The sequence below is a fragment of the Phascolarctos cinereus genome, unplaced genomic scaffold (assembly GCF_003287225.1).
Source record: "Phascolarctos cinereus isolate Bilbo 61053 unplaced genomic scaffold, phaCin_HiC Scaffold_5;HRSCAF=322, whole genome shotgun sequence".
Taxonomy (NCBI): Eukaryota; Metazoa; Chordata; class Mammalia; order Diprotodontia; family Phascolarctidae; genus Phascolarctos; species Phascolarctos cinereus.
In genome coordinates this window covers 258,573,791-258,599,566 of record NW_027555958.1, presented here as the reverse complement: position 1 = coordinate 258,599,566, position 25,776 = coordinate 258,573,791, and the positions used below count along the sequence as shown (strand labels likewise).

The 25,776-nt window shown below is 35.8% G+C and overlaps 1 protein-coding gene across 3 annotated transcripts in view; it reads right to left on the bottom strand.

The window, feature by feature from the left end:
* NARF (nuclear prelamin A recognition factor) overlaps nt 1-25,419 on the bottom strand; it is a 71,868-nt gene extending 46,449 nt beyond the window's left edge. Inside the window, exons 1-5 of one of the 3 annotated variants that reach the window (XM_020987545.2) lie at nt 25,122-25,418; nt 24,060-24,140; nt 22,686-22,829; nt 7,578-7,710; nt 4,574-4,708 (exon numbers count right to left, since the gene is read on the bottom strand). In XM_020987545.2, the coding sequence (XP_020843204.1) occupies nt 4,574-4,708; nt 7,578-7,710; nt 22,686-22,829; nt 24,060-24,140; nt 25,122-25,148 (520 nt within the window). In that variant the 5' untranslated portion in view covers nt 25,149-25,418. Of the gene's footprint in view, nt 1-4,573; nt 4,709-7,577; nt 7,711-18,840; nt 18,936-22,685; nt 22,830-24,059; nt 24,141-25,121 lie in introns of those variants that run through there. The other 2 variants (XM_020987547.2, XM_020987548.2) reach the window with 2 other exon arrangements.
* Between the last annotated feature and the right edge of the window lie 357 nt (nt 25,420-25,776).

The window sequence follows — 25,776 nt, the reverse complement described above, 5'->3', positions numbered from 1 at the left end:
TAGAGTCACACAGCTAGTGAGTGCTATGTGTCTGAGGCTGAATTTGAACTCAGGGTCCTCCTGACTCAAGAGCCAGTGCTCTATCCACTGTACCACCTAGCTGCCCCCTGCAGTACTACATCTTAAACTATACTATAAGGCAGTAATTATCAAAACTATCTGGTATTGACTAAAATAGAAAGTTAGATCAGTGGAACAGAGTGGACATACAATATGCAGTAGCAAATGATTACAGTAACCTTGTGTTTGACAAATGTGAAGATTTAAGTTTTGGTATAAGAATTGATTATTTGGTAAAGATTGCTGGGAAAACTGGAAAGCAGTCTGGTAGAAATTGGTCATAGACTATTATCTTACACCATTTACCAAGATAAGGTCAAATGGATACATGATTCAGACATAAAGAGGGATGACATAGGAAATCAGAAGCACATGGAACATATTACCTATCAGACTTATGGATAGTAAAATTTATGAATAAACAAGAGATAGAGAGCATTGAGGTATAAAATAGATAGTTTTGGTTACATTAAATTTAAAAAGTTTTGTGCAAATAAAACAAAAATATCCTGGAAAGAAAACAGAAAATTGGGAGAAAGCTTTTATAGTTTCTCAGATAAAGGTTTCATATCTCAAAAATATAAATAACTTTGTCAAATTTATAAGAACACAAGTCATCCTCAATTGATAAAGGGTCAAAGGATCAGCTCAAGTTTTGCCAGGTTTCTCTTTATCTTTGCTTTAAAAACAATAGTATTCTATCATTCATATATACAATATTTTGTTTAGCCAATATCCAATTGATGAATTAATGGGCAGTACTTCAGTCTCCAATTATTTGGGGCCACAAAAGGAGGTCCTATAAATATTTTTGTACATATGGAACCTTTTCATCTTTCTTTAATCTCCTTGGGGTTTATTAGTAGCCGCATTGTTGAGTGAAAGGGAATGCACAATTGAATAGCTTTTTGAGCATACAAGCCAAACCTCAACTTTTGAAGGGGTAATGTTCCTGGAAAAAACGCAAATGTTGATATGCTGAACCTATGGGAAACAGGAGATTAAGTTTCTGTGACCACCAAAAATTGTAATCTTTCACTAGAGACTGCTGAAAATATACTTTTCTTTATAAGAAAACATTAATTCTGACAATACAAACTTTTCCTAATATGGTAGCCATGAAATAGCCCATAAAATGCAGGAGAAGCAACATTGGATTGACTAATAAAATCACAAAACCTGTGAAAGTTAAACTCATGAATGTTGAGGATTGACCATAGTTTCAAATTTTGCTTTCTAGACTGGCTGGACCAATTCATGGCTCTTGCTTTTATTTATTAATTCTATGTTTTTTGTGGGTTGTTGGGTTGGAGCTTTTGTTTTGTTGCTTTCATTTTTGTTAATCTCCTTTATTTTTATGATTTTTATTTTGGTTTTTAATTGGTAGTTTCAAATTTATTTGTTTCCTAGTTTTGTTGATTTGTTCTCTTATACTGATTAAAAACTTTATAGAGATAAAAAAAAGAATTTCCTAAAAATCTGTATCTGCTGTATCCCACATGTTTTGCTATGTGTGGGTATAGAAATTTCAACAGTCTCATTGCTGTCATTACCTTTAGTGAAATGATTGTTTCTATGACTTGTTGACATACTCATTCTTTAGGATTGTTGTTTAGTTTCTCATTAATTTTTAATCTTTGCTTCAAATACCCCTTATTGGATATAACTTTATTGCACAGTAGTAAGTAAAAGATGCATTTAATATTGCCACTTTTCTGCATTTGTTTGTGAGGTTTTCAAGCCCTAATAATCAATTTTTGTGAAGTTGCCACACACAACTGAGAAATAGGTAAATTCCTTTCTTTTTCCCTTCAATATTCTCTAGAGGTTTACCATATCTAACCCGTCTAAAATTCTATTCATCTCCTAAATTTTTTTCTTGTTTATTTTTTGGTTAGATTTATCTAAGAAGGGCTTAAACTGCGGTTCTCCACTACTAAAGTTTTACTTTCTATATCTTCAGGTAACTCATTTAACTCTTTCTTTAAGAATTTAGATGGTATATCAGTTGGTGCATATATGTGTAGTATGATATTTATTTTCCTTTTAGCAAAAATGTAGCCTTCCTTATAGCTTAACTCTTTTAATTAAGCCTATTTTTGTTGTTGCTTTGTGTGAGATCATGATTTCTACCCCTGACTTTTTTAACTTCAGGTGAAACATAATAGATTCTACTCTAGCTCCTTATTTTAACTTTGTGTGTATCTTTCTATTTCAAATATATATTTTTGTAACCTGTACATGGATGAATTCTGGTTTCTAATCCAGTTATTCTCTTCTGTTTTATGGGTAATTTCATCTTGTTCATAAGTACAGTTATAATTGTTAATTTTGGATTTCACTCCACCCTATTTTCTCATACTTTCCCTTTTCCCTCCCTGTCCCCTCATTAATTGTTTTGTTTAATTAACACTATTCCCTCCCTTTAATTGGCCTCCCTTTTATTTTCTTTCTCTTACTCCCTTTTCCTCTTGTTTACCTTTTGAGTAAAGTGTATTTCTGTACCCAAATGTGTATGTGTATTCTTCCCTATTTTTCTACCAAATAACAGTGAGGTTGAAATGTTGCCTGCTCCCCACTCCCACCTTTTTCAGTTTTTGTATAGACTTCTACATGTATATTCCTAATACAGGGGGGAAAATTCCCCATCCTTTTCTCTTCCCTGCCCTCTCCCTAATGTATTCCTCTTTCCCTCCATTTCCATTCTTCTTTTTTTTTTTTTGGTTAGGCAATGGGGTTAAGTGACTCGCCCAGGGTCACACAGCTAGTAAGTGTTATATGTCTGAGGCTGCATTTGAACTCAGGTCCTCCTGAATCCAGGGCCGGTGCTCTATCCACTGCACCACCTAGCTGCCCCCTCCATTCTTCTTTTAAGATCATATGAACATAACATAATCTCTTTCAAGTCTTCTAATTAAATTACCTCCATGACCCCTGAAGACAGAGGTTCTGAGGAGATACATGTATTATCTCCATATAGTAGAATGTAAACATTTTAACCTTGTTTATCTCCTGTTTTCTTGTTCATGTTTTCCTTTTTATGCTTCTCATGACTGATGTGCTTATATTTCAAAGTTTTTATATATTTCTGGTTTTTTCATCAGAATACTTGGAAATCTTCTATTTCATTAAAGATTCATTTTTTCCACTTTAGGATTATACTCCATTTTGCTGGTTAAGTTATTCTTGGCTGTAAGCCTAGACCTTTTGCCCTCTGGAATATCACATGCCAAGCTCCATTAGAATAATGGCTATTAAATCTTGTGTAATCTTGACTGTGGTTCCTTGGTACTTGTATTTTTTTCTTTCTAGCTACTCGTAGTACTTTTTTTCTTTGAACTGGAAGTTTTAGATATTGGCTATGATATTCCTGGGCAATTTAATTTTGGCATTTCTTTTAGGTGCTCATCAGTGGATTCTTTCAATTTTTCCTTTGCTTTCTGATTCTAAGAGATATGGACATTTTCCTTTTATAAATTCCTGAAATATGATGTCTATATTTTCTTTTTGGTCATCATTCAAGTATGCCAATGATTCTTAAATGACACCTCCTTGATCTGTGGCCCAAGTCAGTTGTTTTTCCTATGAGAGACCTTTTATTGTTTTTCTTCAATCTTTTGACTATATTTAAAGGTTTTGTACTTTTAGTTCCAAGCTATTAATTCTCTTTTTGTAGCTTTATTCCATAGTTTTTGTGATTTTTAAAATATTTGCCTGGCATGCACGTGCTGTAAAAACAGTAAAACAGTAAATAGGGAAATAAGTTGAGATGATAGCTAGCTTTGCTTAATGTCTTGCAAAATTTTTATGAACAAATCAAGTATAATTCTTAAGAAAATGTATATTAAAGTTGATCCAAGTGGAATAAATGTTTTATGAATAGACTTTAAAAAAGAGAAATGACTAATGTGAAAATAAAAGCCATCAATGTCATTATTTTTCAAGATGGAAAGAAATTGCCAGTTGGGGATTATGAAGGAGAAAATATATAAGAGATGTAGAAATGCCCCCAGCTTGTAGAAAAAGTTTTGAAGTAACAGTTACAGATAAAAAGACATCATATATACTACAAATATTACCTAATCTCAGCTGGGCCCTAATTCAGCATGACAATCTTTTTATTCCACCTTGATTAACTCTCTTTTATGCTCACCTCAGTAGTTGTTCCAAAACTTCTCAAAGTTCTCTTAAATTTTTCCCAGCTCCCTATCTTTTAGATGATCTCACCTTCTACTTCACTGAGAAATTACATCCATCCATCATAAATTTCCTCATATCCCCTACTATATTGCCTCAAAACTAGCCATATATCTATATTTGCCCCCCTAAAGCCGCTGCTTTGTTCCACTCTAGAGATAGGTGGCCTTTCTTCATGTTCAAGTCAACCACTTTATTTGTGTCCTTAATCTCATTTTCCCCAGGAGCTTATTGCAACAATCAATCCAATATTCAGTAAATATAGAATTTTGCACATCCTTGGATTATCATTCAAACTGATATTTGGGATATTGACCTGGGCAGGCAGAGGCAAACATAGGTAAGGAATGTTCTTCTTGCTTTTGATGGCGATATCGATGTATAAATTCTTTCTGACTTTCTAGGATGCTGAAATCAACAGCTATTGTTGAATCAAATACATAATGTACACCTGCAAGAAAAACATAATTAAAATATTATTTTCAAATTATGAGGCAATTACTTCTAGGACATACTGTTCACTATTATTGCTCAAATAATTTCTACCAAGTATCATCCATTAGAATCTCTTTAAAATGTTTAACCACCTAAACTGGAGGCAGGCTGCCAAGCTCTCTCAAACCAACTATAGAAAAACCCTGAAGTTTATACAAGACTGAACAATGACCAAGAAATCCAATAGGAAATCACAGTGGAATCTTTTCACCATAGAACTCGCCAAAAAGTCAGCCAAAAGCCCATGTCTAGTAGGAAAGCTGCCTCCCATCTCCCACTGCAAGCAAAGCAAGCCCTAGCATGACACATTAATCTCCACACCTCAGGCTCATTTTGTATAATGTCCTTTGTGAACCTTGAAGACACCAGGGTTTTAAAGAGACAGCTGTTTCTTCTCCTCCATTAGGATATCAGCAATTCAACAACATTTATTCCCTTTCATTTCTTCTAATGGATTTACATTACTCTTACATTACTCACTCTTATTTCTGTGTTTCAGAGATTCTGGTCTTTCATCAGGACTGCGTGAAAGTCTACTATATTGAAAATCCATGCCACTGCTACACCCTGCCCCATAGGCTTATACTCTGTCTTGCAGGCTAAAACTCTGTCTGTTGTCTTTTGGAATATTATATTCCAAGATTTTCTCTCCTTTAGGTATTTGCAGCATAGTTTTTTGGTGATCCTGATTGTGGTTCCTTGGCATTGGAACTCTTTGTTTCTGACTCCTTAGGATACTTTTTCTTTCAAGGTCTGGATTTTTGCTATGACATGAGTATTTTCAATTTGGGATTTCTTTCAGTTGGTTACTAGTGGATTTCAGTTTTCATTTTTGTTTCTGATTCTAATACATCTGGGCAATGATTTTTTGAAATATGATTTTTTTTGGTCATGTTTTTCAGGGAATTTGATGAGTCCTAAAATTATTTTTCTTTGACCTGTCTTTGGTCTTTGTTTTTGATAGCGGATACCAGCTACGTGGCACAGTAGATAGAGTGCTGGTCCTGGACTCAGGAAGTCTCATCTTCCTGAATTCAAATCTGGCCTCAGATACTTACTAGTTGTATGATCCTGGGCAAGTCACTTAACCCTGTTTGTCTCAGTTCCTCATCTGTAAAACAAGCCAGAGAAAGAAATGGCAAACTACTCTAGTATCTTTGCCAAGAAAACCCCAATTGGGATCACAAAGAGTCAGACATGACTGAAACAACTGAATGACAACAACTATTTTGTTTTTCAATCTTGATTTTCCTCCTACTAATAGTTCTTATTTTTCTCCAGAATCAGATTTCTACTTTGTCTGTTCTGCTTTTCAGAGAGTCAGCTACTGGGCAAGGTTTTCCATCTTCTATTTTCCTTCCATTTTTTCTTCCACAGCTTATTTCATTGGATTATTCTCCTTATGGATTTGCCTCTTAACAAACAGAATTTCTTCACTATGCTCAGGCTTTTCCCTTTTTACTCTTCTCAAGATTCAGTTCCTGGTTTGATATTTTATGCTCCAGGGCCAGGTTCTACCCCTTATTCTCTTTGATAGAATGGTCAATCTATGTTTGATCCTGTTCTGATTTCTGTTGCTCCTGCAATAGAAAGGCTTCCATCTCCCCTTCCACATCTGTGCTCAGAGCGTTAGCAGGTTTCAGGCCTTCCTAGAACAATTAGAGCTTCAGGTCCTTTGTAGTGTTGCTGGTCTGAATGCTACTGGCTTCAAGCTCTCCCAGGGAAATATTGTATGTTTAGCCACCAGGTATCAGGAAAAAAACCCAACAAAAAACAGGCACAACACATTTTAAAATTAAACCTGCATTATTAGCATTTTCTCTATTACTTTCTTAAGTCTAGTCAATTCTCAAAACAATAAATTAAACCACAGCTTATTACATTTGCTGATTTCCAAGGTATAAATGCTTACACTGAAAATTTAACAACTGGCTTTCTGGGAGTTGGTACAAGTTAGCTCCAGCAAACCATTGTCATATCCCTGGCCAGAGTCCTGAGAGCTTCCAGGCCCTCTAAAATGTCCCTTCTCAGAGCACAGGTTTCAGATTTCTTTATCTGAGTTTGCACTAGCTTTCTGAAAGAACTCCTCTCTCAGAGCCTCCTGTCTTTTTGTGCAGACTTTGGCTAGATAGAGGTCCTTGGCACTGTTTCAGTTTGGATTTCCTGATCATTAGTCAACGTAATCAATATAACCCTTTTTAGATCTTTACTGGAGAAATTATGGGAGAGATGGACTCCTTTACAGCCTTTCTCATGGCCATCTCAATCACAAGTACCCCCACTAATATGACCTATTATACTACACTCAAATCACTAATAACTTCACTTCTCTGCACTAGGGAGAACAATGAAGCACAATGTGGGCAGTGTAGACCACTACAGTAACAACAACAAAAACCATCCTGTAAATGTGAGACAGTAAATGAAGCCAGCTTAACAATCAGGTTTTAATTTGAAATATTGAAAAAAACCCACCTTATTTTTATTAGCTAAGAGATAAGAGTTGAGCAGTACTACTTATATAGTTGAAGCATATGAGGATCTGGTGTCCATGTCCCTTATCTATTCTCCTGTCAATTAAAAGAATGCCTAAAAGAAGGAAGGAAAGCACAGTTCTGTCTCTAAGTAACACTATAGGCTTGGGGTGTGTGTGTGTGTGTGTGTGTGTGTGTGTGTGTGTGTGTGTGTGGTGTGTATACATACATGTGTATATGCATATATATGCAGAATTATGACAAAGAGGCTAAGGAACAAAGATTATAATTAAAATGCTAAATGCATCTTTCCTTCCCCCTCAAAAACTGTAATTGTGAAAACCAACTTACCAAGACTTTTTAAGAAACCACAGAGTCTTTTTGATGCATCAGTTACACTGAGATTGAACTTGGCAGCAAAATAGGGCAAAGACTGAGGGCATATGGACACTGCCAACACTTTGTGGGCTGAAGTATCACATTTCTAAAAAGAAAAAAATAGACAAAATAGATAACAGTGTTCTATATTTATATAAAATGTCTCTCCAAGAAAGTTTCACTACCCATTAAATCTGACTGCCTAATTGAGAAACCAAGTCCTGTTATTTCCACTTTTCAAAAGAAAGAAATGAGTCAGTGAAGTTGAACGACTTGTCCAAAACATCACATGGAGTTAGTGGGAAAAGAACCTACACCCAAAATGTCAACCAACAATCTCCAATGCCACACATCAACCCAAAAGTTTCATGAATATGTTGACTTTATTTTTTATACTCTTCCATGCTGTGGACACATAGTCATTTCTACAAGACAATCATCTTATCTGCATAATACCTGTTCTTTTACATTCCTAAATAAGCTCTTGGTATTCCTAACCATCTTGCTTTAATCTAAAAACAACCTCATTTGATGAAATAGTAGACACACTTCTGACTAATACTGAAAGGAAACTTATAATCACATAGAAAAAACTTAAGAGAACATAGCAAAAAAAATTCTGGATTATACTGAGGACAGACTTGAGTTTAAATAGGATTGCCTATACATAAACATCTGCAAGATGAGGGTTACAGTAATTATCTCCATAAGGTCATTGTGAAGATCAAAGGACATATTTGGAAAGTGCTTTGTGAGTCTTAAAATGACATGTAAAAATTAGCTATTATTATCTTCACAATTATAATTCTCTTTCAACCAGCTAGATGAATCAAAAAAGACAGCAGGAAGACTGGGAAGCATAAAACACAGCTTATATCAGTAAGTCAATCAATAGAATTAATATAACACTTTTTATGTGCCAGGCACTGTGCTAAGAGTTGAGGATAAAAAAAAGAGGCAAAAGACCACTCTCATGGAGCTCATAACCTAATGGAGGAAACAACAAACAATTATGTACATAGAGAATAAAGAAGAAATGATTAATAGAGGAAAAGCACTAGAATCAAGAAAGATTGAAATTAGGGTGGTTGAAAAAGACTTCCTGTAAAAAGTGAGATTTTAACTGACACTTAAAGGAAGTCAGGAGACAGAGCTGAGGGACAGCATTGCAGACATGGGAGACAAAGAAAATGCCTGAAGTCAACATGGAATGTCTTGTTCATGGAACAGCCAAGAGGCCAGCGCCACTGGATTGAAGGGTATGTGGCACAGACTAAGGTGTAAGATCCCAGGAAGGTAGAAAGAAGGGAAAAGAGAGACTAGGTTATGAAGGGACTTGAATGCCAAAGAGAGAATTTTGTATCCTGTAAGAGGCAGGGAATCATTCAAGTTTATTGAATAGAAAGGGATGACATGGTTGGACCTAAACTTTAAGAAAATCACCTTGGTGGCTGAATGAAGGATGGATTGGAGTGAAGAGACACCCATCAGTGGGCTAGGTGTAGTAATTCAGGTATGAAATGATGAGGGCCTGCACCCTCATAACTGCCACCCTCAGTGGCAGTATCAAAGGAGAGAATGGGGCATATTTGAGAGATGTTGCAAAGGGGAAACTGACAGGCTACAGATTGAATAAAGGGGTTAGAGATAGTAAGGAGTCAAAGATCCCAGGTTCTGAGCCTGGGCAAGTATAGTGGTGTTCTCAATAGTAAAGGAAAGTTTGGAGTAGGGAGAGTGCAGGGGAGAAAATAAGGAGTGCAGTTTTGGACATGTTAAGTTTAAGATGTCTACTGAACATCCAATAGGGGCAGTTAGGTGGTACAGTAGATACTGTGCTGGACCTGGATCAAGAGTTCAAATCTGGCCTCAGACATTTGCTAGCTGTGTGATCCTTAACTGCTGTTTACCACAGTTCCCTCATTTTAAAAATGGGGGTAATAATAGCACCTACATCCCAAGGTTGTTATAAGGATCAAAGAAAATATGTGCCTAACACACAGAGCTATATAAATGTTACATGTTATTATTATTATTATATCTGAAAGGCAATTGGAAATGCAAGATTGGAGGTCAGTAGAGTGATTAGGGTAGGATTAGGAAGACTGGAGAATCATCAGTACAGAGACAGTAATTAAATTCATGGGAGCAGACTGAGATCATCAAGTGAAGTAGAAAAGAAAAGGCCTCAGGAAAGAACCCTGTGAGGCATCTATGATTAGAAGGCATAACCTGGATAAGGATTCAGCAAAGGTGACTGAGAAGCAGCAGTCAGACAGGTAGGAAGAGAACTAGGAGAGAGAGTATCCAAAAACCTAGAGAGGAGAGTATCAAGAACAGAGTAATCAACAACATCAAGCACTGCAGAGAGGACAAAAAAACTGGGCATTGAGAAATGGCCTTTGGGTTTGGCAATTAAGAAACTGTTGGTAACTTTTGAGAGAGCAGTTTCAGTAGAATCATAAGGCTGGAAGCTGAACTGTAAGGGATTAAGAAGTGAAGTGAGAGGAAAGGAAGTAGAGGTACTTATTTTTATCGATGGCCTTTTCAAGGAGTTTAGCAACAAAGGGCAAAAGATATAAAGACTGATATAGGCAGCAAGGATAGAAGGATAAAGTGAGGGGTGTTTTTAACGAGGGGGGAGACATGGGTATGTCTGAAATGGAAAAGCAGCCAGTAGACAGGAAGAAATTGAAGATAAGTGAGAGTGGGGATAACAGAGGGGGCAATCTATTGAAGGAGATGGGAGGCAATGGGATTGTTTGTGTTGGTAAAGGTGTTTGGCCTTGGTAAGGAATGAAGCCATCTTTTTGTGAAAAACAGGGATAACCTGGGATAAAATATTTGAGTTTTCAAAAGGTGTTCAGAAGAAATCATAAGTTTTTATGAGCCTATCAGCAATTCTGTCATATAAGCCAGTTTCACACTGAGTGTAAAATACCTCACTGGAAAAACAACTGACCTGGAAAATAGATCCAGGAAAGATAATTTAAGAATTATTGGTCTATCTGGAAGCCATGATCAAAATAAGAGCCCAGACAGCATCTTCAAGAAATCATCAAGAAAAACTGCTCTGAGGACCTAAAACCAGAGGATAAAATAGAATCCACTGATCATCTCCTGGAAAAGATCCAAAATTGAAAACATTAAGGAATATCGTAGCCAAATTGCACAACTATCAGGTCAAGAAGAAGGTACTGCAAGCAGCCAGAAAGAAACAATTTAAATAACATGGAACCACATTAAACATGGAACTACATTAAAGGATTGGAGGGCTTTGAATATATTCCAAAAGGCAAAGGGGCTTGGATTACAACCAAGTGTCAACTACTGAGCAAAACTGAGCATGATATTTCAAGGGAGGAGATGGACATTCACTGAAATCGGTGACTTCTGATGAAAAATCCAGAGCTGAAGGAAAATTTAATCTTGAAATACAAGACTCAAGAGAAGCAGAAAAAGGTAAACAGCAAAAGAAAAAAAACCCTCATGTTATTCAATAAGGTTAAACTGTTCACATCCCTACATAGGAAGATGATACTTGTAACTGTTTAAAACTGTATCTTTATTATGATATTTAGAAAGGGTATACATAGAGGATGTGGATGCAAGTTGACTTTGATGTGATGATAAAAAAAACATTAAGGGGTGAAAAAAAGAGTGTACTGGGAGAAGAAGAAAGGAGGAAGCAGAAAAAGATAAGTTACCTCATATGAAATGGCTCAAAGATCTATTACAGTAGAGGGAAAGAAGGGAGGGAGGAGAGCATTGTTTGAACCTCACTCTCATTAGATTTGGTTCAAAGAGGGAAAATCATAACCACTCAGTTGGGTATAGAAATCTATCTTACCCTATAGGAAGTAGTAAGACAAAGGGGAAAAAAAAGGAGAGGAGCTGATAGAAGGTAGGGCAGATTGAGTGAGGTGGTAGTCAGAAACAAAACACAGGTGAAGAAGAAAAGAGAGAAAGGAGAGAAAAAAACATAAATGGGGAGAAAAATAGGATGAAGAGAAAGACATAGTTAGTAATCATAACTGTGAATGTGAATGGAATGAACTCTCCCATAAAATGGAGGTGAATAGCACAGTGGATTAAAAAACCATAATTCTACAATAGGTTGTTTACAAGAAACATATTTGAAGCAGACACATACACACAGAGTGAAGGTAAAAGGTTAGAGCAGAATATATCATGCTTCAGCTGAAGTAAAAAAAAGCAGGGGTAGCAATGATCTCAGACAAAGCAAAAGCAAAAATAGATCTACTTAAAAGGGATAAGGAAGGAAACGACATCCTGCTAAAAGGTACCATAGACAATGAAGTAATGTTAATACTAAACATATATGCTTACCAAGTGGTATAGCATCCAAATTCTTAGAGGAGAAGTTAAAGGAGTTACAAGAAGAAATGGACAGATAAACTATACTAGTGGGGGATTTCAACCTCCCCTCTCAGAACTAGATCAATTTAATCACAAAATAAACAAGAAAGAAATTAAGGAGGGGAACAAAATCTTAGAAAAGTTAGATATGGTGGACCTCTGGAGAAAACTGAATAGGGATAGAAAGGAATATACATTTTTCTCAGCAGTACATAACACCTACACAAAAACTGACCATGTATTAGGGCATAAAACCTCACAAGCCAATGCAGAAAGGCAGAAATATTAAAGGCATCCTTTTCAGACCATGATGTAATAAAAATTAAATGTAATAAAGGGCCATGGAAAGATAGACTAAAAATTAATTGGAAACTAAATAATCTAATCCTAAAGAATGAAAGGGTCAAACAACAAATCATAGAAACAATCAATAACTTCATCCAAGTGAAAGACAATAATGAAACAACAAACCAAAATTTATGGGATGTAGTTAAAGCAGTTCTTAGGGGAAATTTTATATCTCTCAATGCTGACATGAATAAAATAGAAAAAGAGGAGATCAATGAATTGGGCATACAACTAAAAAAGCTAGAAAAAAAACAAATTAAAAATCCTCAATTAAATACTAAATTAGAAATTCTGAAAACCAAAGGAGAGATTAATAAAATTGAAATTAAGAAAACTATTGAACTAATAATAAAAAGAACTGGTTTTATGGGAAAAAAAACAAACAATAAAACAGATAAACCTTTGGTTAATTTGATTTAAAAAAAGAAAGAAGAAAACCAAATCACCACTCAGACCAAACATTTGACACTTACTAGCTGTGTGACCTGGGCAAGTCACTTAATCCCAGTTGCCTAAAAAAAAAAGTTTTAAAAAAAGAGAAAACCAAATCACCAGTATCAAAAAGGAAAAGGGTGAATTCACCACCAATGAAGAGGAAATTAAAACAATAATTAGGAGCCATTTGCACAACTGTATGCCAATAAATTTGATAATCTTGGTGAAATGGATGAATATTTACAAAAATATAAGTTGCCCAGGTTAACAGAACAGGAAATAAAATACTTAAATAACCCCCTATTAGAAAAAGAAATTGAACAAGCCATCAATGAACTCCCTAAGAAAAAAATCTCCAGGGCCAGATGGATTTACAGATGAATTCTATCAAAGATTTAAAGAACAATTAATTCCAATACTATATAAAATATTTGGGAAAATTGGTGAAGGAGTCCTATCAAATTCTTTTTATGACAGAAATATGGTGCTGAAACCTAAACCAGGAAGAGCCAAAACAGAGAAAGAAAATTATAGACCAATTTCCCTAATGAATATAGTTGCAAAAATTTTAAATAAAATATTAGCAAAGAGATTACAACAACTTATCTTGAGGATAATACACTATGACCAGGTGGGATTTATACCAGGAGTGCAGGGTTGGTTCAATATTAGGAAAACTATCAGCAAAATTGACCATATCAATAACAAAACAAACAGAAATCATATGATTATCTCAACAGATGGAAAAAAAGCATTTGACAAAATACAACACCCATTCCTATTAACAAAACATTAGAAAGCATAGGAATAAATGAAGTCTTCCTTAAAATAATAAGTAGCATCTATCTAAAACCATCAGCAAGCATTATATGTAATGGGGATAAGCTAGAAGCATTTCCAGTAAGATCAGGGGTGAAACAAGGATGTCCATTATCACCACTACTATTCAATATTGTACTAGAAATGTTAGCTTTAGCAATAAGAGAAGAAAAAGAAATTGAAAGAATTAGAAGAAGCAAAGAAGAAACAAGGCTATCACTCTTTACAGATGATATGATAGTATACTTAGAGAATCCTAAAGAATCAAGTAAAAAATTATTTGAAAAAATAAACAACTTTAGCAAAGTTATAAGACATAAAACAAACCCACATAAATCATCGATATTTCTATATATTACTAACAAAGCCCAACAGCAAGAGATAGAAAGAGAAATTCTATTTAAAGTAACTGTAGATAATATAAAATATTGGGAGTCTGCCTGCCAGGACAAACCCAGGAACTATATGAACACAATTACAAAACACTTTCCACACAAATAAAGCCAGATCTAAACATGTGGAAAAACATCAGTTGCTCATGGGTAGGCCATGTTAATATAATAAAACTGTCAATTCTACCTAAATTACTTTTTAGTGCCATACCAACCAAACTACCAAAAAATTATTTTATAGAGCTAGAAAAAATAATAAAATTAACATGGAAGAACAAAAGGTCCAGAATATCATGGAATTAATGAAAAGAAATGCAAGGGAAGATGGCCTGGCTGTACCAGATATTAAATTGTATCAAAACTATTTGGTACTGGCTAAGAAACAGAGTGGTAGATCAGTGGAATAAGTTAGGTATACAAGACACAGTAGTTAATGACTATTATAATCTACTGTTTGATATACGCAAAGACTCCAGCTTCTGGGATAAGAACTCACTATCTGACAAAAACTGCTGGGAAAATTGGAAAAGAGTATGGCAGAAACCAGACATAGACTAACATCTTACACAATATACCAAGATAAGGTCAAAAGGGTACACAATTTAGATATAAAGGCTGATTCTATAAGCAAATTAGGAGAGCAAGGAATAGTTTACCTCTCAGATTTATGGAGAACAGAGAATTTACAACCCAACAAGAGACAGAGAACATTATGAAATACAAAATGGATAATATTGATTACATTAAATTGAAAAGTTTTTGCACAAAGGCAATTCAACCAAGATTAGAAGGGAAGCAGAAAGCTGGGAAATAATTTTTACCACCAGTGTCTGTGATAAAGGTCTCATTTCTAAAATATATAGAGAACTGAGTCAAAATTTTAAGAATAGAAGTCATTCCCCAATGGATAAATGATCAAAGGATATAAACAAGTAGTTTTCAGATGAAGAAATTAAAACTATCTATAGTCATATGAAAAAATGCTCTAAATCACTATGATTAGAGAAATGCAAATCAAAACAACTCTGAGGTACATCACACGTATCAGACTGGCCAATATGACAAAACAGGCAAATGACAAATGTTAGAGAAGATGTGGGAAAATTGGAACACTAATACATTGTTGGAGTTGTGAACTGATCCAACCATTTTGGAGAGCAACTTGGAACTATGCCCAAAGAGCTATAAAATTGTTCATACCCTTTGACCCAGCAATAGCACTTCTAGGTCTGTATCCCAAAGAGATCATAAAAATGGGAAATGTACCCACATGTAAAAAATATGTGTAGCAGCTCTTTCTGTGGTGGCCAAAATTTGGAAATTGAGGGGGTGCCCATTAATTGGGGAATAGCTGAACAAGTTGTGGTATATGAATGTAATGGTATAGTATTTTACTATAAGAAATGATAAGCAAGCAGACTTCAGATAAACCTGGAAAGACTTGTATGGACTGATACTGAATGAAGTGAACAGAACCAGGAGAACATTGTACACAGCAACAACAACATTGTGTGATGACTAACTTTGATAGACTTAGCTCTTCTCAGCAATGTAAGGATCTGAGACATCTCTAAAAGTCTCATGATGGAAAATGCTATCCACATCCAGAGAAAGAACTATGGAGTTTGAATGCAGATCGAAGCATACCATTTGCTCTTTTTTTTCCTTCTGTTTTGTTTTGTTTCCTCTTTCTTGTGGTTCCTTCTATTTGGTTCTAATTCTTCTTTACAACATGACAAATGTGAAAAAAAGGTTTGGTAGGAATATATATGTACAGCCTATATCAGATTGCACACCATCTTGGGAAGGGAGGTGGAGAAAAATTTAAAACTCCAAAACTTATGGAAGTGATTGTTGAAAAGTAAAAATAAACTAATAATAAAAGCAGACAAACAAAGAAATGATGAGCAGGCAGAATTCAGAAAAACCTGGAAAGATTTACATGAACTGATGCTGAGTAAAGTGAGCAGAGCCATGAGAACATTGTACACAGCAACAACCACATTGTGTGATGACTAACTTTGATAGACTTGGCTCTTCTCAGCAATGCAAGGATCTAAGACAACTCCAAAAGACTCAATGGAAAATGCTATCCACATCCAAAAAAACAACTATGGAGTCTGATTACAGATCAAAGCATCCTATTTATTCTCTTTTTTTTTTGTTTCTTCTTTCTCGTGGTTTCTCCTACTGGTTCTAATTCTTCTTTACAACATGACCACTGTTAAAATGTGTTTAATATGAATGTATATGGATAGCTTATATCCAAACCATCTTGGGGAAGAAGGAAGGAGAGAAAATTTAGAACTAAAATCTTATAGAAGTGAATGTTGAAAACTAAACATAAATTTTTTTAAAAGATAAAATGAGGTTAAGTATTCTATTTCCTCTTCTGTTAATCTGGGAAATTTATATTTTTGTCAATATTAATCCATTTCACTTAAAGTGTCAGATTAATTGACATATAATTGGCCAAAATAGCTCCTGATTGCTTTATTTCCTTTACATTTTTGATACTGGTAATTTGGTTTCTTCTTTTTTAATTAAGTTAACCAATGGTTTAATCTATTTTGTTGGGTTTTTCATAAAAACCAGCCTCTAGTTTTATTTATTAATTCAATGGCTTTCTTCTTTCCAATTTTATTAATCTCTCATTTGATTTTTAGGATTTCTAATTTGGTGTTTAATTGGGGATTTTGTAATTTTTTCTTTTTCTAGCTTTTTTAAAAATTACATGTCTAATTCACTGATCTCCTCTTTCTCTATTTTATTTATGGAAGCATTTAGAGATACAAATTTTCCCCTAAGTACAGATTTGGCTGCATCCCATAAATTTTAGTATTTTATCTCATTATTGTCATTCTCTTTAATAAAATCACTTCTATGATTTGTTCTTTGACACACTAGTTCTTTAGGATTATTTAGTTTCCAATTAATTTTAATGTTTCCCCAGATCTTTATTGAATATACTTTTTATTGCATTATGATCTGAAAAACTGCTTTTTTGCATTTGGATGTGAGGTTTTTTAATGCTCTAATAAATGGTCAATTTTTATATAGGTGCCAAGTACCACTAGGGGAGAAAAAGGATATATTCCTTTCTTTCTCCATTCAATTTTCTCCAGGTCTCTCATAACTAACTTTTCTAAAATTCTACTCACCTCCTTAACTTCTTTCATTTTTTTTGTTTGTTATTAAATTTCTCTAGTTCTTAGAAGGGAACATTGAAGTCCCCCCACTAGTGTAGTTTTACTGTCTATTTCCTCCTGTAACTCACTTAAATTTTCCCTTTCAGATGTTTTTTGGATGGGTTTGGATATTATACCAATAAAAATATTTTTTAACTCATCTTTTCATCTCTTGCTTCATTTTTTCCAAGAATTCTAGTTGAGCTTATGTCCATGATGTGTTTTTCTCTGGGGAACTGCTTGCACATATTTTAGAGTCACTGTCATCTTTCGTGTTTGTGTCTTCAGCATCCATCACCACAATAGCTTATCATTGTGGGTGTTCTTTTTTGTTTGCCCTTTTTTCCAACCTAATTCCTCACTTTGAAATTGATATTAGGCTTGGGATCTGTTGTACTTCTAGAAGGAAAGTTTAGGCTTCTTTGGGATCTTGAGGGTTGTGTTATTCCTCAGGGACAGACAGGAGACCTGCCTGGTGAGGCAGGGGATCTACAAGCTTCCAGTGCTCCCTAAGTGATCTGGTTCAGGGCAAAGTCTGATTGGTGCCCTTTTTCAGAGTTCTGCAAGTTCCTTAACTGGGTTTGGGTCTGTACAAGAATAAATTGCTGCTGGACTTGGCTCCATATCAGCCAGTTAGAATGCTCTATTGATTCAAAGTGGCAGAACTATGGGTTCCTGAAGGTAGTTGTCCTTATGGAAAATCTCTAAGTCCTTATAGACTTAAGGGGTCAGTACATATAGAGGCTTGCCTGAGGATAAATGCTCCCAAGACTCTTGCCCCAATTCAGTTTGTTGATTCTAAGTTCTCACTTATGCCCAGCCTTGAGGCCAGGTGGCTGCTTTGGGCAGATAATACTAAGAACTGGGCAGGGAAATAACAGATATGAATTTTGGCATTAAAACTACTTTCTCATGAGAAAGTGAGGAACTTTAGCTGCTTAGTTTGTGTATATTATTAATTAGCGCTTGTAGATCATTTCTCATGGTACAAAGCTGTTTTTCTATGGGTATATAATCAGAAAACTCCTGAAATAAACTAGTCTTAAGCATTAATCTCAGACTTGCCTAGCCTGACTTTTCTTTCTCCATCTCCCCTTCCCCGTTTTTCTTTCACCGCTCTGTCTTGCACCATGCCGGCTTCTGGCAGGTTCCCCTTTGGTCTAGGTTTCCTGCCTTGGCTGCTCCTTTCTAGGCTGGGATAGATGCTGGAAATGAGGCCATTCACTTGGGGGTCCAAATTACACTGCTGCTGCTGGCTTTTGAATATCCTCCCTTCTCTGTATCCCACCCAGGGCCTCTCTATCTGGGCCTCTGCACAGGACTCCTTCTCAGTCTGACCTGATTCTATGAAAAGAGGTGAAAGGGAGCCACTGGAGTTTACTGCATGTGGAAGGGGAAAGGGGAGGAGGAGAGGCAGTGACATAGTCTGACATGCTTTGAGGAATAATACCACAAGCAGGACTGGAAAATTTCTCCACCCTGTGGTGATAGCTGAGTATATTAGGACAGAACAAGAGAAGGATGGGAGGAGCACAGCTAAGAACATAATCCTTTCAGCTCCTCACAGAAAAACAGAGGAAAGAAATGACCCAGAAGAAAGGTAAGACAAGAAAACATGGGGCAGGCTCAGAAAAGCTTCTAGTATTTGCTTTCTAACAGATAGAGACTATCTCTCACCTGAAGGGGTCTGAAGGCCATAAGTAGAGTGATTTGGTGGTAGAGCGATCAATGTAGAAATAAGCCAGTCTACAGTGCTTCCAGGGACTGTGCAAAGTGCTAGGAATACAAAGAAAGGGGGAAAAAGTTTTTGCTCTTAAGGAGCTCACAGTCTAATGGAAAAACATGAAAACAATGTACATGTAGGATATATACAGGATAAATTGGAGATAATTTCAGAGGGAAGGCACTAAGATTAAGGAGTTCTGGGAAAGGATTCTTGAAGCAGGTGGGATTTTAGCTGAGCCTTGAAGGAAGCCAGAAGGCAGAAATTAGGAAGAGAGTGCCAGGCAAGGTGGACAGCCTGGACATGAGAAGATGGATAGTTGTATGCAAGGAACAGCAAGGAAGCCAATGTAACTAGACTGAAAAGTATGTGGAGGACTAAGGTGTAAGATTAGAAAGGTAGGAAGGCATCAGGTAATGAATGGCTTTAAAAGTCTAATACGGAATTTTATATTTGATCCTGGAGGCAATAGGGAGGCACTGAAGTTTAGTGAATGGGAGGTGGGGGGAACATATGGTCATATCTATGTAAGGGATGGATTTGTTACTGGAGCTTCTTTCAAGAGAGAAATATGTAATTCCAGAATTTGTCAGGGGAGATATGTGGAAAAAAGAGAGATTTTGGAAGCTTTAGACATACAGGAGAAAAGCTGGCTTTTCAACATATTCCTGATTCCTATGATTACTTCCCTAGAGATTCTGGAGAATTTCCCTTGGATGAGAGCAGACTCTCTTCTCTTTTCCCTCTAAATATCTCATTTGGTGATCTTATTAGCCACTATAGGTTCAACTGCCATCTCTATGAAGGTGATTCTCAGAGCTGCACATCCAGCCCCAGGCTCTGCTCAACCTGCATCACCAGCATCACCTTTTATGTATCTTGAACTAGTTACTCTGTAGTAAGGCAGTCAACAAGCATTTATTAAATGGCTACTATGTGTCAAGCACTACCCTAAGTGCTGGGGATACAAAGAAAGACAGAAACAAAAAACAGTTATTGCTCTCACAGACTAATGGAGGAGATAACCTTCAAACAACTATGTACAAATAGGATATATACAGGATAAACAGGGGGCAGTCTCAGAAGGAAGGTATTAAGATTAAGGAGGACTGGGAATGGCTTCTTGCAGAAGGCTAGATTTAAGATGTGCCTTGAGGGAAGCCAAAGAATGTAGGTGGAGATAAAGAGGGAGAGAGTTTCAGGTATGGGGGACAGCCAGTGAAAATGTGTAAGGTAGGGAGACAGAAATGTTATGTGCAAGGGGACCAGTGTCACTGGATCACAGAGTACATAGAGGGGAGTAAGCTGCAAGAAGACTCGAAAGGTAAGAAGGACTCAGATAATGGAAGGTTTTAGAAGTCAAACAAAGGATTTTATATTTGTTCCTAGAGGTGATAGGGAGCCACTGGAATTTACTGAATAGAGGAGTGATATGCCTGTAATTTAGGAAGAACAATTTCATAAAATTCAATAGATGAGTGGAGGATAGAATGCAGTAGGGAAAGACTCAAGGCAGGAGATCAACACCAAGCTATTTCAATAGTTCAGGTATGAGGTGAGAAGAGATTGCACCAGGGTGGTAAGTTTCAAAGGAGAGAAGGGAGCATAAACAAGAGATCTTACAAAGAAAGAAAAGGGTCTGGCAACTTATTGGTTATGGGGTGGGTTAGAGAGTATGAGGAGTCAAAGATGACACTATACTGAGAGAACTCACTATCTTTTCCTGAAAACTCTCTGATCTTCTCAATTTTCTTGGTATGCTCAAGGTACCAACAACTTTCCAGGAATCCAAGTTTGCAACCTAAATGTCATTCTCAGTCACTCCATATTTCCAGTCTATTGACAAATGTTATAATTTTTTTCTTTCACAACATAACTCACCTTCTCTCTACTAACACTGAGACAACCCTAGTTCAGGCCTTCATCACCTCTTAGCTGGACTACTTGAAGAGCTTTCTAATTGATCACTCTGCTTTAAGTCTCTCCCCATTTTAATCCATCTTCCACTTGACTGCCAAAACAACTCTCCAAAAGTCAATAAACACCAGTGGTTCCTTATGACCTCTAGGATCAAATAACTCCATTTATCAGGTAAAGCTTTTTATAACTGGGCCCTTCCTGACCTTTCTAATCTTCTTACACTTTACCCTCCTCCACATACTCTATCATCCAGCTATCATGGCTCATCTGCTTTTTCTTTTACATGAAAATTCATATTCTATCTCTCTGTCTTTGCTATCCAACATGCCTGGAATGCTCTCCCTCAGTTTTCCTGGCTTCCATCAATATTCAGCTCAAATTCCATCTGTTGTAGGAGGTCTTTCTCAGTCCCCCTCACCTTTTCTCTTATACTACTTTCCATCTACCCTGCACACATCTTGCCTGCAGTTAGTTTTTATATGTTGCTTTTCTTTGGAATGTGAGCTCCTTGAGGGTAGGGACTGTTTTTGCCTTTCTTTGTATCCTCAGGGCTTAGCACAGTGTCTGGCACATATAAGCACTTAGTAAATCCTTTTTAACTGACTGCAAATGGTGAAGATTTTAGACTAGAATTTTCATGAGTGGTCAGAGGTGAAGGTATAGATTTGTGTGTCATGAGCACAGAATGAATAATTAAAGCTATGAGACAGGATCAGTGAGATAAGATCCCAACAAGAAGAGCAGGGGGTGAAGCAAGAAGAGAATCCAGTTTGGGAGATAGAGAATAAGAAGTAACAGAGATAGGAAAACAGAAAAGCATAATTTGTGAAGAGTCAAAGGAGAAGAATACCAAGAAGAAGGTAACCAGTAATATAAAATGTGCTGGAGAGGTCAAAAATGAGAACTGACATATAATAATAACAGTAATAATGATAATAATAGCTATTGTTTTTATATAACACTTTAACATTTGAAAAGTATTATACATATGTTATCTCATTTTGATTCCAAGAACTCCTTATTTGTTGATGTGACATAGGCATATGTGTGATCAAGGGCAAGCAGAAAAAGAAGAGCACACTGAAAGTCATGAGTCTTGGAGGTTAGTGCAAGAGTTAATAATACAAATATATTATACTAGCATGGCAAACTATGCAGACACATACACTCACCTATTCTTTCACTAAATGCATGAGGTTAATGAGGAAGTTTTTATTGAGTTTTTTATTGGGTGAGTTTTATATTCAGATAAAATGGGAGTCAGGGAGGAAATTACCACCTCAATTCTAGCTATTTTAGAAAGGTTTAGTGAGAGAAGTGAGGTCCTTTTCAATGGTTTTTATTTCTAAGGTAAAATAATTGGGGACAGAGGAGACGTAGGTGAGAGGCCTCTGATGCTGAAGGGTTCTACTTATTCATAGATTAGTTCAGCACAGGAAGTATCAGTTAAAATAAATTTCACACTGCTTTTCAACATGCAAAACCAAGTTGAGCTTTTAGCAGCTTATCCCCAAGAAAGGTCAACTAGGTAACTTAAATTAGCACCAAAATCAGGTATGTTTTTCCTGAGCTAGAAGTCTAGAAAAACTTGATATAAAACAGAATTGCAGAATGCAAAATTCTTCACTCAAATCAATCAATGAAAAGAAAAAATCTTCCTGAAAATGCTTATATTTGTCAGATTAAATCTGGCTTAATTTGAAGTCTCTCTTTTCCTTTAATTTTACTGTAATGGTTATAGCTTTGAAGAGATGTTACTGATTTCATACAATGCCTTATGTCATATGGACCCATTTTAATCAGATGGGCTTTAGATGTCTGGGGTATCCAGCAGTACTATTCTATTTCATCTGTACCATGTGCTTTGGAGACATACTACCTTATTAAGGTTCAGTATACGAAAAAACTCCTTCTGATTCTGCTGGAAAACTTTTATTCCTTCCTCCACAGTAACACAACTGTCATGGGCCAGGCAATCACTGAGAAATATTTTAGCATCAGCCAACTTATGGAACTCACTTTTCTGCAAAAACAAAGAAATAAATTACAACTAGATTAACCTGATTTCTACCACAAAATCACTTTTAATTTTTTAAAATTATTTTTAATTAATTAATTTATTTTTAGTTTTTAACATTCACTTCCACAAGATTTTGAGTTCCAAATTTTCTCTGCATCTCTCCCTTCCCCCCACCCCAAGATGGTGTGCATTGAATTTAATTTCTTGAAGAATTAACACTGTAAAATCAACATTTGGGAAAATGTCAAGGGAATGGATTGCTACATCACTAAAACACAAATGGAGAATAGCTCCCATATCTATAGTATTTTAGAATTTACGACAACTTTGTAAAGTAGGTAGTTGGATGCATCATCCTAATCTTATAGATGAGGAAACTATGTCTCAGAGAAGTTAAATAACTTGTCCAAGTTCCCAAAGAAACAGAACTTAAACTAGGGTTATCTGACTTCTGCCTCTAAGTGAAAGCTAGCTAGAATCCTTTCAGTGTGATGACTGACAATTTAAAGAAACTTCATCAAGCAATTCATTTATCGTCAGCAATTTTTGGAATGTTTCCCTTAACACATGGTAGAAGAGAAACCTTTTAAAATTAGTATGTAGAATTCTGATAAAGGTTTTGAAGCACTAATATTCCCCAGTACCAAAGTTCCAAATTTCCCCTCCCCATTTTACCATTTCTCTATTTACCAATCATATTTAGAAATTTATAATAGAGAGATGCTTACAGACAACACAACTAATAGCTAAACTGGAAAAGAAACTTTTGCATCAAAATCAGGATAAGAAAAATAAACTTTTTTCAAAGCACTTTTGAAATGGAAGGGATAACTAGTCCAATCCCTACATTTTACCACTGAGGAAACTTCCCAGATATAAATATCAAACCTATGGCTCAAAAAGTACAATAGAGGACTATAGAAATGGAAGCTGCTTCTTATCTGGAGTAATTTCAGTAGCACCTATCCTAACTTGTGATTATGGGATAGCTAATTTTTTATGTCTTTATTTTAAAAATCACACTCTAATATGTTTTCTTTGAGAACTTTTTAGGGAGCTGACTATTGTCGGCATACAAAAAAGCAGTCATTTATGAAAGCTATTTTTTCAACCCTTACAATTTCCATTTGTATCTTTTTGAAAGGGATTATTTTTGGTGCACCCGACACAGATCCCCAATGAGGAGAAAAGCATTATGCTTGGGACCAACAAAAAGTTTTAAAATACACTCACCTCTTCATGTTCACTGTTAAAGTCTGGTGTATCAGGTGTTACACTTTGTTGGTCATCAATGTTTGTTTTTTTAATACATTCCTTTAAAAAGGGAAAAAAGAGAGGAAATAAATGCCAACAACCTTAGTGCCATCACACAGATCTCTATAAGGAAGCTAAAGACTATATCTCTTATATTTATTTGTGGGGTGGTGACTCATGGGAAAATTTGTTATTTGGACTATGACAGCTGCAAAAAATATTTTTGGTTCATAGGAAATGATAATAACTAACAGTTAATTACATAGCACTTTAAGTAAAGCTTTATGAACATACATTCTCGTTTGAGTCTTAGAACAACCCTCTTGTTTTAAAGGACAAACAAATTAACCAATAAAATCTACAAAAACTATTTAGCCATCTCAAGATACCAGAAAATTAACTCTAAATGATAAAAAAATTCAATAGCACCAAATAACTTGTTTGCAAGTACACAAATTAATTAGATTCAATGCAATATGTTTATAGTGAATTTAATATCTTCTCTAGCTCTTACCAAAAAATCAGTCGAGCAAACAATCAGCAAGCATTTATATGGAGACACAGATAAAAAGAATGAAAAATTCCGACTTGCAATGAGCATACCCTAATGGGTATGACACATAGTACCCTACATAAGTATATATAGAATATTCCTAAAGAGCATAAGTACAAATAAAGGTACTAAAAATAGAAAAAGCATGCTGGAAAAAACACGTTTTTCAAATTAATGGGCTACATTGGGAACAGAGGAGCAATTCTGATCCTTGGTTTAGCTGTCATTAATCTACTTTGACGAAAAGACTTTATTACCTGGTGTTTCATTCCTAGATCCATTGATCCGAAACCGTTTAAAGTTCAAAGCCACAAAACAAATAACTAAAGTTTCTCAACAACCCACTATCCAGCCGACTCATCTACCCTTCCTTCTGCGGCTGTGCAGTGTGCTTATGAAAAATGGACACCTTTATAAACAAGCAAAACCATTACATAGCGGGTTCTGTAACACCCACAAGTCAACGAGAAAATAATTTAAACACTCACCTTCTTTGTGCAATTTTCACACTTCATTTGGAGAGTTGCTTTTAATTGCTGTTTTAGTACAAATATTGGGAAGGTAGGTTCAGAGTCTGGTCTTTGTGTGTGCTTCGGGACGGACTGACTAGGAAGAACGAAGAAAAGAGACGTATTCACAAAGCGTGTTTTTCTGCTCTCAGAAATAATGCCTCACAAAGAACACACCACACCAGTTCTTCAATCCCACTCAAATGAATTTCAGTTCCTGCTGCCCTTTGTTAGCATTGCCCTGCTCCCCTTTTTTCAGTAAGCTCCTCCTTGATGGGCACTTTTTAATCGCCAATGAGCATTCAAAGAGTGGGAGGGGTAGAAATACAAGAACCAATCTAAATTTCCAAGAGGCAGCTCTTCCAGCTCTACGTCCTTCAGCAGTGGTATGAGATAAAAGTTGTTAGTGGTTATTACGTTCTAATTTTCAATAAGTCTTAGATACAAATTACTCCTCACCTCCATCCTATGCACTATAGTTGAGAAAATGTTAAAAAAAAATACACGTCTCCATGTAAACATAAAGGATTAAAACAGAAAGAGAACTGTTTTGTTTATAACTTTAGGAGTTATGACATTTTGATTTAATCCTTAGATAGAAAACCAGGAAAGTTTGACCCTAGAAGGAAACTAT